At 47.7% G+C, this 16,151-nt stretch overlaps 2 protein-coding genes across 3 annotated transcripts in view; one reads left to right on the forward strand and one right to left on the reverse strand.

Annotated features, from left to right (window-relative positions):
• The first annotated feature begins 473 nt into the window (after positions 1-473).
• On the forward strand, positions 474-11,612 carry naxd (NAD(P)HX dehydratase). 2 transcript variants are annotated; one of them, XM_059970579.1, is made up of 10 exons: positions 474-596; positions 1,010-1,160; positions 1,540-1,585; positions 4,389-4,477; positions 4,880-4,988; positions 6,570-6,620; positions 7,398-7,502; positions 9,142-9,262; positions 10,561-10,681; positions 11,147-11,612. In XM_059970579.1, the coding sequence occupies exons 1-10, from the start codon at positions 551-553 to the stop codon at positions 11,295-11,297; spliced, it is 990 nt and encodes a 329-aa protein (XP_059826562.1). In that variant the 5' UTR covers positions 474-550; the 3' UTR covers positions 11,298-11,612. The 2 variants fall into 2 exon arrangements, with proteins under 2 accessions (XP_059826562.1, XP_059826561.1); XM_059970578.1 differs by lacking the exon at positions 474-596 and adding an exon at positions 598-734.
• Positions 11,613-11,752: 140 nt separating this feature from the next.
• Positions 11,753-16,151, reverse strand: part of cars2 (cysteinyl-tRNA synthetase 2, mitochondrial) — a 48,276-nt gene continuing 43,877 nt past the window's right edge. Inside the window, exon 15 of the mRNA XM_059970575.1 lies at positions 11,753-13,961. Coding sequence (XP_059826558.1) covers positions 13,893-13,961 — 69 coding nt within the window. The 3' untranslated portion in view covers positions 11,753-13,892. The remainder of the gene's footprint in view (positions 13,962-16,151) is intronic.

Raw genomic sequence — 16,151 nt, forward strand, 5'->3', positions numbered from 1 at the left:
AACCCTAGTCTAATCACACGACAATTTACAACCTACAAACCGGTACATCTTTGGAAAGTGGGAGAAAACAAAAACGCCTCGAGCAAACTGATGATTTGACAGGAAGTACTGAGAACGCCCGGGATTAAACTTCAAACTCTGACGCCCCAAGCTATAATAGAGCTGTGTAAACTGCTATGCTACTCTGCCCTCCCTCCCACCTCCTGCCCCTCCACTCCCCATCCTCATCCTACCCATCCATATTCCAGCCTTCCCTCCCTCTGCTCCCCCATTCCCTTTCCCATCACCTCCTTCTGCTCTCCCTCACCCCCATGCCCACCTCTCTCTCCCTTTCAACAGCAATCTTCCCCCTCTTCCCCCATCCCTTCACTCCCTCTTCACCTCACCTCACCTCACCTCCCTCCCTGCCCACTAATTTTGCAAACTGTTTGGTCCACTGCCCAGGTTTCGTCCACCGGCTTGTGACGTCGAACGAGAGTGATTGGCTGACGGCGGATACATATGATTGGCTGGGAGCGGCAGTGTGTGATTGGTTGGCCGCGGGCTTCCGATGTATCGCTGTAAACAGCTGGCGGCGGCCGGGCTCCGCGCAGCGGGTAAAGGCGGGGACCGGGATATGGCGGCTCGGAGTGGGGTTGGAGTCGGGGCCGGGGCCGGGGCCGGGGCCGCCCTCCGCGGAGCCACTGTTGCCTTAGTCTCCCTCGCAGCCGCGCTGTGCTGTCTGTGGACTGAAGGTAAAGCTGGGTCCGGGGCGACCAGGACAGCAAGATCCCGCAAACGGCACTGGGGGTGCGCCAGGCGGATCCGGGCCGGACTCCCCGCCCGATGTGTGCACCTACCCGTCTGTTGTAAAGACACTGTGAGGTTCCCTGGGAATGTGCTTGGTGCCTGCGGGGCGCGGCCTGGTCATCCTTATCTTGTGCTCCTTTTGTGCTGAGAGGTTGGGGCTGACGATCACTCGCCTGGCAGTGAGACTCAGCGACTGACTGTGTCCGTGTTGATTTTCCAGTTCTGCCCAGAGCCTTCAGCTTTCACAGCCACAGGCCTGCTGGGAGCATGGAGAGAAACCTTCAGCTGGTCAGGAACATCGTTCCGCCGCTAGTCGCGGAAAAACATAAAGGACAGGACGGGAAGATCGGAGTGGTCGGAGGTTCTCGTGAGTACGTGCAGAAAGGCTCCACTCTCTGTTGCACCGCGCCTCTGCTTGTGGTGGTGGATGTAACCCGCTGGCATGAAACCTTTGGAAATCTCGATTGTTTGGGTCAGATCCCCTAGGCGTGCAGTGCAGAGCTGGTCTGACAACTCCGAACTCGGGGCAGACCACGGGCTGGGGGAGAGGTATGGGGCAGGGGTGTTCCGAGTGAGTGATGGACCCTGGCAGTCTGTGAGGGGGAGCCAGGCCTTGTGCATACAGGCACGTCCAATTCTAAACCTCTGGAATGAAACGGTAGGTGATGGAAATATTAATCAGGAGGCTTGAGTAATGTTTCTTTCGGAGCGATGATGAATTCTGACCACATTTTCTTCCACCTACTGCAGATACACTGGAGCGCCCTACTTTGCTGCAATCACCAGCCTTAAAGTGGTGGGTGTCCCTCAGAGACTGACAGGTGCTGCTGAAGCTGTTTGTTAAACTGTCAGAGCTCATGTGGGCTTGTCCTTGTACCTATGTGGCAGTGTTGCAGGTATCTGGTCATTTGTGGATGCAGAGGAATGCTTGATATCTTTTTTTAAAAAAACTTTTTTTTATTGAGTTTTCAAAAGATTACAGAAAGGAAAAAAATATATACCCTTCCCCCATCCCCTCTAACATCCCTATAGAACAAAAGAGTGCCTGGATATCGGAAGATCCCCACATGCTCCACGGAGTTCGTAATAACTTTAGTATATATATTTATTTCTTTCCCCAAATAACCAATTATTTTATCTTTGGAGCACCTATATATTTAATCCTGTCTTTTGTAAATAAGGGCGCCAAATTTTCAAAAATGTTTCATATTTATCTCTTATAAGTAATTTTTTCAAGTGGAATACAGCTGGAAATTTCATTCTTCCAACGATCTATACTTAAGTATGAATCCGATTTCCAAGTAACTGCAATCGCCTTTTTGGCTACTGCCAGTGCAATTTTTATGAATTCTTTCTAATATTTATTCAATTTGGGTTTCGGTTTTATCCCTTCAATATCGCCTAGTAAAAATAATATTGGATTATGTGGAAGTTGTGTTCCAATAAAACTCTTAAATTTGTCCAAAAAGGTTGAATTTTAGAACAAGACCAAGTTTTAGAACAGGATTGCACTAATTTTAACTGGACATTTATTGTATTTGTCATACTATCAAGACAGCATGCTTGATATCTTCAGCGAATACCCGACCCTGTATTTGATGCTGCTTGGTAGACTGAGTTCCTCCAGCATCTACAATACCCAGCAGGTCAGGCAGCGCCTATGGAAATGAATGAACAGTCAATGTTTCAGGCCAAGACCTTTCGCCAGTCCTGATAAAAGGTCTCAGCCCATTTATTCATTTCCGCAGATGCTGCCTGACCCACTGAGTTCCTCCAGCACTTCGTGTGTATTGCTCTGGATTTCCAGCACCTGCAGAATCTCTTGTGTTTGTGATTCACAACCCCCTATCTCTCGAGGTTTGGCACAGCCTAGGTCAGACCGGGCTGATTGGGATGGAAGCAGAGAGAAAGACACCCACACACACTCCTACCTGCCGGCTTATTTATGGTGCAGGTTCTTTCGGGCTCTTACCCTGGGCAGTTGTAAGATCTGGATGGTCAGAGCTGTAATAATCATAACCTTTTCAGTGCACCACAGGACTTCCAGCTTCCCATTCCCACCCTTCCATGGGTTCGTTTCCATGAAGGAGGTTTCCTTCCTCCAGATGTAGAACACATGAAGTGGTTTTTGCGAACACTTTTCCTTCTGCCCTTTAATCCCCCCTCCCTCCTAAATCACCGACTCTGGGTCTCAGTTTCTCATCCATGGAAACAGTTTCTCCAGCTTCTCCGGTTTAGCCCAGGCGTGGGAATTCTCCACCTTCTCTGTGACATTTACATCCTTGCTGGTGCCAGAGGACCAGAAGTGGATGCAGTCTTTGACAGTGGCACGTTATAAATTGTCCTGCTCCCTCTCTAGATTTCCCTTGACAAGCTCCAGCGCTTCTCTCTGTCTCTCTGCACCACAGTTTGTTGTACAGGTCCCCTTGGCACCCGAGAGACAAAGTACCTGGTTCAGCAGCAGCTGGGGGTGTGCATTCCACTCCTTGTATCATGTTCATCAGAGGGGCCACAGAGGTGACTCCTGGTTTGGGGAGAGGGGAGAGCAGCTGTCAGGCTCACAGACACCCCCCCCACCCCTAATCTACAGCATGGGCTGGGCAGTGTGAGACTGTTATAGCTCTGAAAGGGGAGGAGTGGGGTTGTGTGCGTGGGGTAGAGAGGTGTGTGTCCTTGTTTGGGGAGGGGTACGCCCATGTCCACGTGTGTGGGAGAGAGGTGTGCAGCATGTCTGTCTGTGAAGGGAGAAAGCGTGTTGGGTTTGTGTCCTGTGGATGTGGGGAAGAGGGTTGTGTGTCCATGTTAGAACAGGAACAGGCTCTTCACCCACAAAGCTCTGCTGAACCAATTAAATTAGTAATCAAATGGTCAGCTAAATTAATCCCTTCTGCCTGCACAATGTCCATATCGTTCCCCTTTCCACAATGAGTGTACCTATCTAACATCTCTTAAACGTCCTTAATGTTTCTGCCTCTACCACCACCTCAGGCAGCCCACATTCCAGGCGCCCACTATTCTGGGTGTTTTTTAAAAAAAGAACTTCCCTTCACATCTGCTTTGAAATTACCCACTCTCATCTTCAATGTATGCTCTCTGGCATCAGACATTTCTATCCTGGGAAAATGAGACTGCATGTCTGTCATCATCTTGTAAACACCTTTCGGATCTCCCCTCTCCGCCACTCCAGAGAAAACGACCCAAGTTTGTCCAAGCTCTGGCAAGAGCACATGCCCTCTAATCCACTTAGCGTGCGGGAGAACCCTCCCAAAGCCTCGACATCCTTCCTATAATGGGATGATCTTAACTGTATGGAATTCACCAGAGGCAGCCCAGCTAGAGGTTTATAAAGCTGCAACGCAACTTCCTCAACTAATAAAGGCAAACATGTCTTCTCCGCCACCCGATCGACCTGTGTAGCCAGCCTCAGGGATCCCTCTGCTCACCAACACTGATCAGGGTTGCCCTGGATAGTGTACTGTCTGTTTACATTTTACCTAACCAGGTGCGACAGGGGAGGGGCGTCTCTGTGTACGGGGAAAGACGGGTTTATGCGGAGGAGAGGGGGTAACGTGTGCCCTTTCTGACTCTCCTCGTTGCAGGGCGCTGACCTCTCACACGTGTTCTGCACTGCGGATGCTGCTCTGGCCATCAAATCCTACAGTCCCAACATCATCGTTCACCCAGTGCTGTGAGTCAAGACCCCTCTCTGGGCTGCCTTTGGGCATCTGTGGGTGGCTGAGGAAGGGCAAGGTGGGGAAGAGAGTACACACGGGGATGGGTGAGCATCCTGGTGCGGTGGGGATGACAGTAATATGAGGGTGGAGGTGGGGGAGGGGCAAATCTGGTGAGGGTGGAAGGAGTACTGGAAAGAGGGAGGGGTGCTATTGGTGGTGGTGAGAATGTTTGGGAGAGGCAGTGCGGGAGGGAGTGAGGTCTGGGAGCTTAGTAGCGGGTGGTAGGGTTGGAAGGAGGGGTAGCAGAGGTGAGGGGGACAGTGGAAGGATGTGAGCAGGGGAGAGGGAGGGGGTGGCGGTGTGTGGGGGGGAAAGGATGGTGGAACGGGGCGGTGATGTGGACGGTGTGTCCGTAGGGATGGTCAGACAGCAGCGCAGGAGGTGCAGAAGTGGTTCCCGGCCCTACACTCCTTGGTGATCGGCCCAGGGCTGGGCAGAGAAGAGAAGGTGCTGCAGAATACCAAGGTCAGTGTGCGAATGGGAGCAGCTCTCTGTGTGAGGTGTGTGTGGGACGCCCGTCCCTGGGTCAGATTCTCACCACGCTTGTCGGGCATGAGTCCGACCACAGGAAGTTGCAGGCACTATCTGTCCCTGAATGTGGAGCCTGGGGCAGGTAGGGAGGGATGGATGTGCTTTGTGCTGGGGCAGTGCGAGTGGGAATCGGCCACTCTGCTCCGTCTTCTCCATCACTGAATGAGATCTGTCTTGCTCCACCTTCAGTTCCCCACACCCCTACAGACAACAAATGGGGGTGTTATTCTTGTGTTTTCCAGTCACCTGCCCTTCCTGCTACCTGGGATTTGGGATGGTTGCCAGGCAGGCTATCGGCTCCATAGGGGGGAGAAAGCTGTTGGCTGTCCACTCTACCTATGCCTCTTGTACACGTCTATCAAGTCATCTCTCATCTTCGTTTCTCCAAGCACGAGCTCACTCAACCTTTCTTCATTAAAATGCTCTTGAATCTAGGCAGCATCCTTGTTAACTTTCTCTACACCCTTTCTGAAGCTTCCACATCTTTGCTGTAGTGTAATACAATTATAATTAAATGCCCAACCAAACCGATCCCTTCAACATCCATCTCCCTCCATTCTCTGCACATCCACGTGCCTGTCTAAGAGCCACTTGAATGCTGCTTTTGGCCTCCCCACTCCCTCCCCCCCCCCCCCCACCACCACCATGGTAATGCATTCCAGACACCCACCAATCTCTGTGTATTTATATCAAAAAAGACTTGCACCACACGTCTCCTGTACACTTGTCTCCTCACACCTAAGGTGCAGATCTCTGGTATTGTACACTATAACCTGGGGAAAAGATGCTAGCTATCTGTCTATGTCTCTCATAAATTTATAAACCTCTACCGGGTCTCTCCTCACCCCCCCCCCCCCCCCCACCGCGAACTCAGCTCCTGTTCTAAAGCTTATCCCTCTAATCCAGTCAGCATCCCCGTGAACCTCTGCTGCAGCCTCTCCAAAGCCTCCACACCTTTCCTGTAATGGAGTGACCAGGACTGAATTAAGTACTCCAGATGCGGCCTAACCAGAGTTTTAAAGCTGCAACATAACTTGCTGACTCTGGAATTCATTTCCTAGCTAATAATGGAGAGTATGCCTTCTGCCTCAGTGTCTGGGTGGGAACAAGTCTGGTGATGTCAGGCCTACAGGCCAGGCTTGTAAGGCCTTCATCACCACCAGCTCTTATCCAGGCCGAGATCTGGGAGATCCCAGACCCAGCACCGTTCCATGTGGCCTAAACTTGACATTTCCGCATGGAAATATTCAGTGAATCTTAAATCAAAATGTTCCTTCAGAATCAGAATGTTGCAAATCTGACAGGAGAAAGGGGATGGGGAGAATGTGGAACTTGCTCACACAGAAAGGGGTCAGGACAAGGAGCAGGGATGGGATTAAGGAAAAGCTGGATGAGCACAGGTTGGGAGGGGGCTGTGGTGGAGCAGGACCAATGGCTTGTTTCTGTGCTGAGGGCAGTACGTGGGAGGAAGCTGCCCTGGTGCGGGTTACTGAATGTGTATTACTTTCCCTGCAGGAAATAATCCGTCAGAGCAGAGCCCAGGGAATGCCGCTGGTGATCGATGCCGTGAGTACTTCTGGACATTGAGGGTTGTGAGGAAAGGGCGGGGAAATAGTGCTGAGGTAGAAGACCGCCTGCCATCCTCATGCACAGTGTAGTGGGCCACCAACTCCTGTTTCCTGTGCAGCATCGCCTAGGGGCATGGTGTTTCATGGCCAGCGATTTGCTTTGCTGTGTAGTCAGTGCCTGCTGCCTCAGAAACGGGTTCAATTCCACTGCTGTCTGTAAGGAGTCAGAATGTTCTCCCTGTGACTTTGTTGGTTTCTTCAGGGTGCTCCGGTTTCCTCTCATTTCAGAGGTATGGGTTGGTTAGTAGGCTAATTGGTTACACGGGAGTAATTGGGCCGGAAGGGCCTGTGGTGCTGTATCTCTAAAATAAAAAAATAATTTAAAAAGAAACAGCTACCAGCTTCAGTACTGCTTGGGCCACACTGTCCTCTCTTTCAGTGGGATTTTTATCAGCCGCTGGCCAGTTTAATGTTTCACCCACCGAGAGTACAGGACTCCCTCGGTCCTGCTCCTGGAGGAACCTCACACTGAGCCAGGGACGTGAGTTTGACAACCGGGGAACTTAAAATCAAGCCAGTCTCAGAAACTGTATCAGACTGTCCCCTATCCTTTTCAGCCCCAGTGGCATGACTGCCTCATCTTCCTCCCAGGGACAATAACTGGGGCATGGGCAGGACAGCCACCCCCGTGAATGAACTCCGGCTTCTTCAGGCGATGGCACCTTGAGTGGTTTTCCTCGTGCTGTTGCTGTAACTCCGGTTCTCTGCCTTCCAGGACGGACTGTGGGTCGTCATACAAGATCCGTCACTGATCCAGGGATACACCAGGGCCATCCTGACGCCGAACGTCGTTGAGTTTGGCAGACTGTGCCAGGCGGTGGTGAGTCTCTGACTTTGCCCAGCAGTATGCTCTGCTGGAAACTTCACGGGTGGTCCCGGTTTTTCAAACGCACGCTTTACGACAGCTCATTTTTACCCCAAGGAAGACTACCGTGACCGTGAAGCCTTGTGCGGGCAGTTGGGGTGCGCGTGCGTGTACGTGCCGATTTTTTTTTTTTCTCTCTCTCTTTCACTCCAAATCGATTTTGGCTTGCTGTCTTCCCTATTTTTGATAAATAACTACACCGTACATACAATATTTCTACTTTATATAGGATGTATATTTATCATATCATTCCTGCTTTTACTATATGTTAGTGTTAATTTTGGTTTTATGTGTTATTTGGTATGATTTGGTAGGTTATTTTTTGGGACTGGGAACGCTCAAAGATTTTTCCAAGATAAATTAATAGTAATTGCTTCTTCGCTTTATGACATTTTGGCTTACAAATGGTTTCATCGGAATGCCCTACCTTCAGATAGCGGGGGAAACCTGTAGTGTGTTGAACTGGAATTGTGTTAAGCTTGGATTTCAGTGTAGTATCTGGCTGTGCCTTAAACTTTTCAATGATTTACCCCCTTCAAGAACGAGGTACAGGCCACACTCAACATTTTAGTTCCAATCATATTTGGAATAATACACAGACACTACTTTTTTGCATTATTTATTGTAAATTTTATATATTGCACCACACTATGGCAATAGAACAACAAACATCATGACTTATAGAGGTGATAGTAGACCTGACTGATTTGGTCAACTCTTGCAGAGGATCAATCAGTTAGCAAAGGCACAGTGAGTCGAGCAGCTGTCATCTGGGGCACTCTCCCTGAGAGCAGCAGACTTAGCAAGGTTTTACAACAGGGTGTGGACATTTGAGAAGCAAAATGTAGGTCCATGGGGGAGGGCATGGACACCCTAGACGAGGGGTGGCCAACATTTTACATTTCATGTCAGTTTTTTCATGCACAAGTTCAGATACGCCATACAACTCCTGTAGCCCTATTCAATTCTTGTAAAAATGTTAATATAGACATTTTTAGCATTTTTACATGATATATTGATTTAATATAAAACAAGATAAACATCACTAATCTTAGTGAGACTTTTAATAAATACATTTTGTCGTCTTTTGATTTCTTCCTTTTTCTTAATCACATATTCTTTCCGTAACTCAGACCCAAACACTAGCTTCAGTTTTCCTTCTATTTCATTCTAATGTTGTGTTTTAGTGTCTGTTAAGATCATGTGTTCAATTATGTGTGTTTTCACAAACGATGCACAATGGTTTTCCTGACGGACCTGCTATAAATAAGAACTCATTTTGCCACTGTTCATTGCGCCATTTCTAATCACCATCAATCTAGGGGCGGTTGGCCATCCCTGCCCTAGACCCTAGCCTATAGCCCAAAACTGAGGGGACTCGGTCAGGGTTGAGCCAACCACACTGAGCGAGGAGCAACTCTGTTCTCGATCCTTGAGGAGTTTTATCTACCTGTGTGTGCATGTATTTTATGGCGATGGTTTGGGGAAAATGTCCAAGTGCTCAGACAGGGTCTGATTGGGTTAGTGAGGGTTGGGGGAGATTAATGTGATTGATATCCATGTGATTGAGCTCTCTGTGGTTCTCTTTGTTTAGCTGAAGAGCCCTGGGGATGCGAAGGATTATCAAGGGACACTGCTTCAACTCAGCCGAGCCCTTGGCAATGTCACCATTGTCCAGAAGGGGAAGAAAGATCTAATATCAGATGGAACAACAGGTGGGCTTCATTGCAGAAACATCTTACACAGGGCTCACCGGCTTGTGCATCCAGGATTTATCCTGCACTCTGATCTCTGCACTTTTCCAGTTTCAGCCTCTGATAGGTCTTGACCTCCTCTGTTAGAGGCTGAGAATAGAACATGCCCCAGTGCTGGTGTCAGAGCTGCGGATAAGTTTGTCCTGGCTGCCGTCCAGCATCGGGTTTCAATGGTGGGGGTGGTGTCTGTGGGCAGGGGTCAGAGGTACATGTTTCTGATGGGTCCCCTGGAAGTGTGCGTATGTTATGAACAAAGATGGATAAATTCAGACAGTAACTCAATTAGGACCAGCGATGTCCAACAGTGCAATAGCAGTGAGTGGGCCTGATGCTCTGGGATACAGAGTCCACCTGCCACACCCTTTGCATTTCTCTAGTTTCCCTTTCCTGCGATAGTGACTGACACATTCTACCCACTGTGAGGGACAGCTTTTCAGTTCATTTAACCTGCCCTGCCAGGAAAAGACATGGTAAACATCAAATAGCTTGGACACGAGAGATTCTGCAAATGCTTGAAAATCTTGAGCAACACACAAAATGCTGTTGGGATCCAGCAGCATCGGGGGGGGGGGGGAGGGGGGGGGGTGCGGGAATAAACAGTTGACATTTCAGGCCAGGTCCCTCCTCCAGGACTGGAAAGGAAGGGGGCAGAAGCCAGAAGAGGGTGGGTGGAAGGGAAGAAGTACAAGTTGATGGGTGAGATCAGATGAAGGGAAGGTTTGACAAGCTGGGAGGGGAGAGGTAAAGGGCTGAAGAAAAATGAGTAATAGGAGAGGACAATGGAACATGGAATAAAGGGGAAGTAGGAGGGGAACCAGAGGGAGGTGGTGGGTAGGTCACAAGGAGGGTAACCACTACAAGTTTGTTCATGATATCAAGTTGGAGGCTACCCAGATGGAATACAAGGTGTTGCTCGTCCAACCTGAGTTTGGGCTCGTTCTGGCGATAGAAGAGGCTATGTCCCCTTCCTTTCAAGTCTTGATGATGGGTCTTGGTCTGAAATGTTGACAGTTTATTTCCCTCCATAGACGCTGCCTGACCTGCTGAGTTCCTCCAGCTTGTGTTACCAAATATCTTGGACATTTGTCTGTATGAACACAGTATAAAACACTGTCTATCTGGTCAGCCAGTTTTGTAGATCACTTGTTGAGAACCTATTGGTCATTGCTCACATGGCCAAAGGGGTTTAAAATCTGATCGGGTTATTGAAGCAGTGTCACTCTGAAGGTAAGCTTAACCAGAGCCCCCTGCCTTTGCAGTGCTGGAGTGTTCCCTGGAGGGCAGTGGTCGGAGGTGTGGTGGTCAAGGAGACCTTCTGTCTGGATCCCTGGGTGTGCTGTCCCACTGGGCATTTTCTGCTGGAACAGACAAAACTAATGGGTAAGAACGTGGAACGTCCGGAATCTGATTGATACAGCAGCTGCTGGGTATTAATAGTGTCAGTAGTGTAGAACACCGTAAACTCCCAGCAATTTTATTCTTACCTGACTTGGGCTTGGATTGAGTGGGTGATTTCCTGGCTGGAAATGGAGGGCAATGGGGAAACCAAACCATTTCAGCTGTAAGAGGACCAGCGGCCAGGATAGGTGAAATGGATGAGCAAAAGACTGTGGTGGTGGTGGTGGGGGGTTTAAACAGCGAACTGTAATCTGGGACATATTCACATATAGGGGGTACAAATTCAGGAGAAAAGGCTGGAGTTTCAATTTTGTAGTGGGACACTGGGGTGTGGTTGGCCAGTGAAAGAACCATCTGAGCAGAGAATTCATTGCCACAACCCTCACCTGTTGTACAGAATCTCCTGCTCATTTAACCCTTTCTCTCCCCCCCCCCAACCATTTCCAGGTTAAACCCCACCCTCATTGCCTCATTTGGAGCGTGTGCGCTGACGAGGCAGTGCAACTACCAGGCATTCCAGAAACACCGCCGCTCGATGTCCACGTCAGACATGATCGAAGAGATCGCCACCGCCTTCCAAAAACTCTTTGAGAGCTGATGAGAGGCAGCAGTTTCACGTTGCACGAGAAGGCCAGTTGGGCGAATTTCTCACACCCTGCAACAGTTTCCATGAAGTAATGGGGTAGAGTTCAGTTTATTTTTCTGAAGATTTAACCAGAGACTGATGGGTGCTGTTTGAGTTGTGCTTACCATGGACTGATTGACAGGGACAGAGGTGGCTGATATTGTTCAGGGGAAGAGATATCAACCAACATTTTAAATCACACTGCTGTAAGTCTCTTTCCTTGGGCTCATTTACTGGACAAATTTGTTTTCTAAATAAAAAGTTTACCTCATTTGTGCTTTGACACTACGATGGGGTGAAGAGTTGTTCTTTGGGGGAAGGGAGTAAAACTGAGGCCCTACAGTTCTGAACAAGAGTGAGATATTTCAACCAACTAATGTAAACTCTGATAGTTACAAGGCATTTTAGGCGAGGTGTAGGGGAGTTAGTATAGGCTGGCTGGAGGGCCCATTGCAATTCTGTATGACTACAAACATTACCTGTTGTCATCTACAATAATTTGACAAGTTTTCTCACCAGCAGTGATTTTCCACTCTATACTCACTCGAAATCAGAAAACCATCCACTGCGCTTGAATGCTAACTCCTGCCCAGATTTCTGTTTGCCGCAGGAAGACACTTTGCCCCTTCACTCTTTTGGTAGTGTACAGTTCTCGACCTGGGACAACTTGTGCCACTGAGCCCAGGACCCCTCTGATATCCTCCTGTTGTTCATAGACTCTTTCCTATATTTATCTAATGCTCTTTAACTATAATACTTACATGTTCTTTCACGGAGCTCAGTGCCAATCACAACTGGCAAAGCTTAAAAAGACCTGATAACGTTTCCAGTCCCCTTGCCCTACTGACTTACCTGCTGCTCCCTCACTGTGTTGATACCACAGACAAGAGTGTCAGTGGTGTTGGGCCAGGGTTGCATTAATTACATCCACATGGCAGCTGGAGTTGAATTGGTTCTGCCCTATCACTGACCATGCTTAATGTCAGAATCTACACTCCTAAACCAGCATAAGACACATGTTCATTAGATCTTAAGCTGGATGGACTTATAGTAGTTTTCCTGTCATTGCTGCTTAGCAGAACATTGAGTGCATGTTGCCCAGGAAACAGATGTCAGCTGTATTGGGAATGTAGTTAGAGAGCAGAGCTCTTCTGAAAATGAGAACAGCTTTACAAATATAAACAGTGGAAACACCGGGTTCCACAGAAGAGACCACCTACTATACCTTTTCTTCAAAGTGCTATCTGCAAACTGTGGTGCTGGGTTTTGCCCATATTGTAGTGTCTCACTAGCAGGACAGAGACAACAATGAGTAAAATCCAACAACAGAATAATCTCAGCGCTGTGCTTAAAATAAACACCTTCACTTTCCCCGCGAATGTGCAGTGTTGCTACTGAATGTTAGTTGAACAGGAACGTGTAAAATGTCAAGTCATGCAGCATAGAAACTAACTGTTGCCAACCAGGACGTCTATCCAAGATAGTTGCATCAGCCTGTGTTTGGCCCAGATCCCCTCTCCTCCACGTGCCTGTCCAACTGTCTTTTTAATCATCAGAATTGTAGCTGCTTCTACTGCCAGTTCAATATACACTACTATAGATTACAACTAATTACACATTGAACTGAATTAACTTCTCTGCCTTAGGCTGCACATGGAAGTAACTGATTCCAAAATCCTACGCCATAAGATACTAAAAATAATTGTTTACTAGTTAATACTTGGTATTATTGAGCAAAATGGAAATGTATGGCTCCTCTGTGACAAAGATAGAAAAAAAAGCTTCATTTGTAGTGTGTGCATTGAAACAGTGAAATGAGTCTGTTGCTGGGCTGCCCGCATGCATCCTGGCACCAGCAAAGCACGTCCTTGGAATGTGGGAGGAAACCACGCAGTCACAGGCAGAAAAGGGAAATCGTTGATTGTTGGTTTGTAATAGTGTTACTTTAACTGCCATGCTACTATGCTGCTTTCCAGTTATGGATTCCCCTACCCAGGACGGCTGACCATTCACCTTATCCATGCCCCTCATGATTTTATATATCACTTTCCACAAGAGTTTAAAAGGTTTCTTCCACCTCACTCCCCATTCTCTATCAGCAGAGATGGACATATTGGGGTAAATGCAGCAGTGACTGAGGCATTCCCGATGGCCACACGCAGAAACAGCTGCATCTTTATACAAGTACAAATCTTCAGTCTAGGAATTAATCACAGCTTGTCATATTCACTTTCATTTTATTGGTGATGAATACATTGATACACAACACCACAATGATCAGAGCTTTCTACAGTCTTGCTGAATGACTGATGGTTCCCTGGTTGGAAATGTTCCTTCCCTGAGAGCAGTGTGCTTGCCATACATGTTGAAAGGAAGTGTTTCTGCAGTCCAGCTTCAGACCAGGAAAACTCATGATTAGAGATTTGGGATAGTAATCATGTTGAATCAGTCCTCTGGCTCAGCCCGTCACTGTGTGGCTAATGTTGAGTTCAGCTGATCCGCTCACAGCAGAAATAACATCCAGAGAGCACTGTGCAACATCGTCTCCCTACGGTCAGATGTCAATGGTCAGCTTTCACCTGTGCTTCTGTTAGCGAGTTGTGGGGTCATCTCCCAAGATGATGAAGTCCCTCTATCCTGTGAAAAGCAATAATAAGTAGGCTTACAGTGTGTTCTGGGGAACGTCATGTCAGACGAAGCATCTCAGATGAAGATTCAGGAGACAGGACACCAGACTAAGAGGCGCCACAACAAACTTTTGCTCAACATCAGAAAAACTAAAGAGCTGATTGTTAACCTTGAGAATAGGAAGGAGGGTGAACATGTCCCAGTTTAACATCGGTGGTGAGGGTCAGCAGCTTTAAATTCTGTCCCGTACTGTGAACACAGATGCAACCAAAAGGGTGGCACACCAGTGTCTAGTTTCTTAGGAAGTTTGGGTTATCAGTGAACACTGACAAACATGTACAGATTAGGTCAAGTTTATTTTCAGTTTATCCAAATACATGTATAGTCAAACAAGACATTACTCCAGACCAGGGTGTAAAACACAGTGGTACATACAATACCCAATAACTTTGGAAAGTAAAAGTTAAATCTACAAATGAATTGTGCATATTTATAAGTATCCTGACTGGTTGCATCAAGGTCTGGTACAGCAATCTGAATGTGTAGAAACGTAAGAAGCTGCAGGGTAGTGGACTCAGCCCAGTACATCACAGGCACGTTCCTCCCCTCCAGAAGCACAATCTATCATCCAAAATCCACATCATCTACACCATGCCTTCTCACAGCCACATCAAGCAGAAGGCACAGAAGCCTCAAGCCCCTCACCACAGTTCAAGATCAACCAATCAGTTCTTGAACCAACTGGCAAAACCACAAGTCACTACATTTAGCAACACTATAAACAATACGACCATTTTACTCTAAATCAAGATTTTTTTTGTTTTGTTTTCTTGTAAAATGTTACATATAATTTACGGTTTTTTTTAAAAAGGAAGCTACTTATATGATGCCATGTGTCTGAGGCTGTTGCAAGCAAGATTTCCATCATACCTGTGTATATACGTACTTGTCCAGATGACAATAAACTCTACTTTGACCTTGAACACCATCCTCCAGAAAATTCCTCCAACTGCACCAGTCTGACTCCAGGCTTCCCACAGACACCCACTGAGGTCCTGGCTCACACTTGGTTACTCCAGTAGCCTCCCATTGGTGAAACCGATCCACTCCCGATCCTAATGATAACAGCACCCAGCCTCACCCACTGTCCCAAGAGGGCAAACAATGCAAGTGTTACCACTCATGACCACATTTCATAGGGCTCTATCTGCCAGCAGCCAATGCGCTCCACTTCCCTTACACAGTCATTGACGATACATGAAGCTGAGCTCAATGAAAGTTGATTTCAGTTTGAGATTCATTAAATTATCCCGGAGGTTCCTACCTGGTCCCACCAAAGATCTGGACCACAGATCCAGAGGAAAGTTCTACCCTCGGCAGAGCAACAAAGCAATTAAAATTTCTGAGCAGTAAAGTTCTTTCTGACATTCATATGGTACAAGACAGGAGTGTGAACTAAACTCTGGAAGAGTGCAGCTCCAAAAACACTGTGGCAGCCTCTCTGCCTCCGGTTCTCCAGCCTCCAACATCCCCAGTAGACTTGCAAACTCACAGATATTGAGCCTCTGACTTCCAGACATGCCGACCCGGGATTCAACCATTGTGCCTTGATATCCCAACTTCGGTTTTCAAACTTCAGTACAAAACCCAGAACTCACCCACAGACTCCAATGTCCAAACCTCCAACCCCAGGACTTGCCAAGCTGATGGGTCACCAGCCCTTGTGTCTCCTGCCTTCATGGACCTCCAATCCAGGGATTTGCTGACCTGGAGGGCATCAGCCCTCATGCATGGGGCTGCTAACCTTGATATTTCACCACAGGAATCACTGGTCTTCATTCACAACACCTACTAGCCTGATATCCATCCACAGGGATCATTGTCCTTTGAGCACTGAGCACTCTGACCTGGAATAACCTTTAACTCCCTTTCCCTAAACCCTAACACGACCCAAACTCCCAACGCTTTCCCCCAAAACCATCCCTAAACAAACAAGACTGAACCACAACCTCAAAGGGCTTCTCAGTTCAGTGCCATCTTAGCCAAATATGCAAATATTGTGAAGATTACTGTTGACTGGACGTACATAAAAGGCAGCCATGATCCTCAACACGAGAAAAACTGCTTTTTATATGATCATCTGTAAATACTGTACCTGTCATTGGGAATCAATTTTCTCTTTGCATATCCTTACTTCCT

Source organism: Hypanus sabinus, chromosome 5 (assembly GCF_030144855.1).
Source record: "Hypanus sabinus isolate sHypSab1 chromosome 5, sHypSab1.hap1, whole genome shotgun sequence".
In the NCBI taxonomy this organism is placed as follows: domain Eukaryota; kingdom Metazoa; phylum Chordata; class Chondrichthyes; order Myliobatiformes; family Dasyatidae; genus Hypanus; species Hypanus sabinus.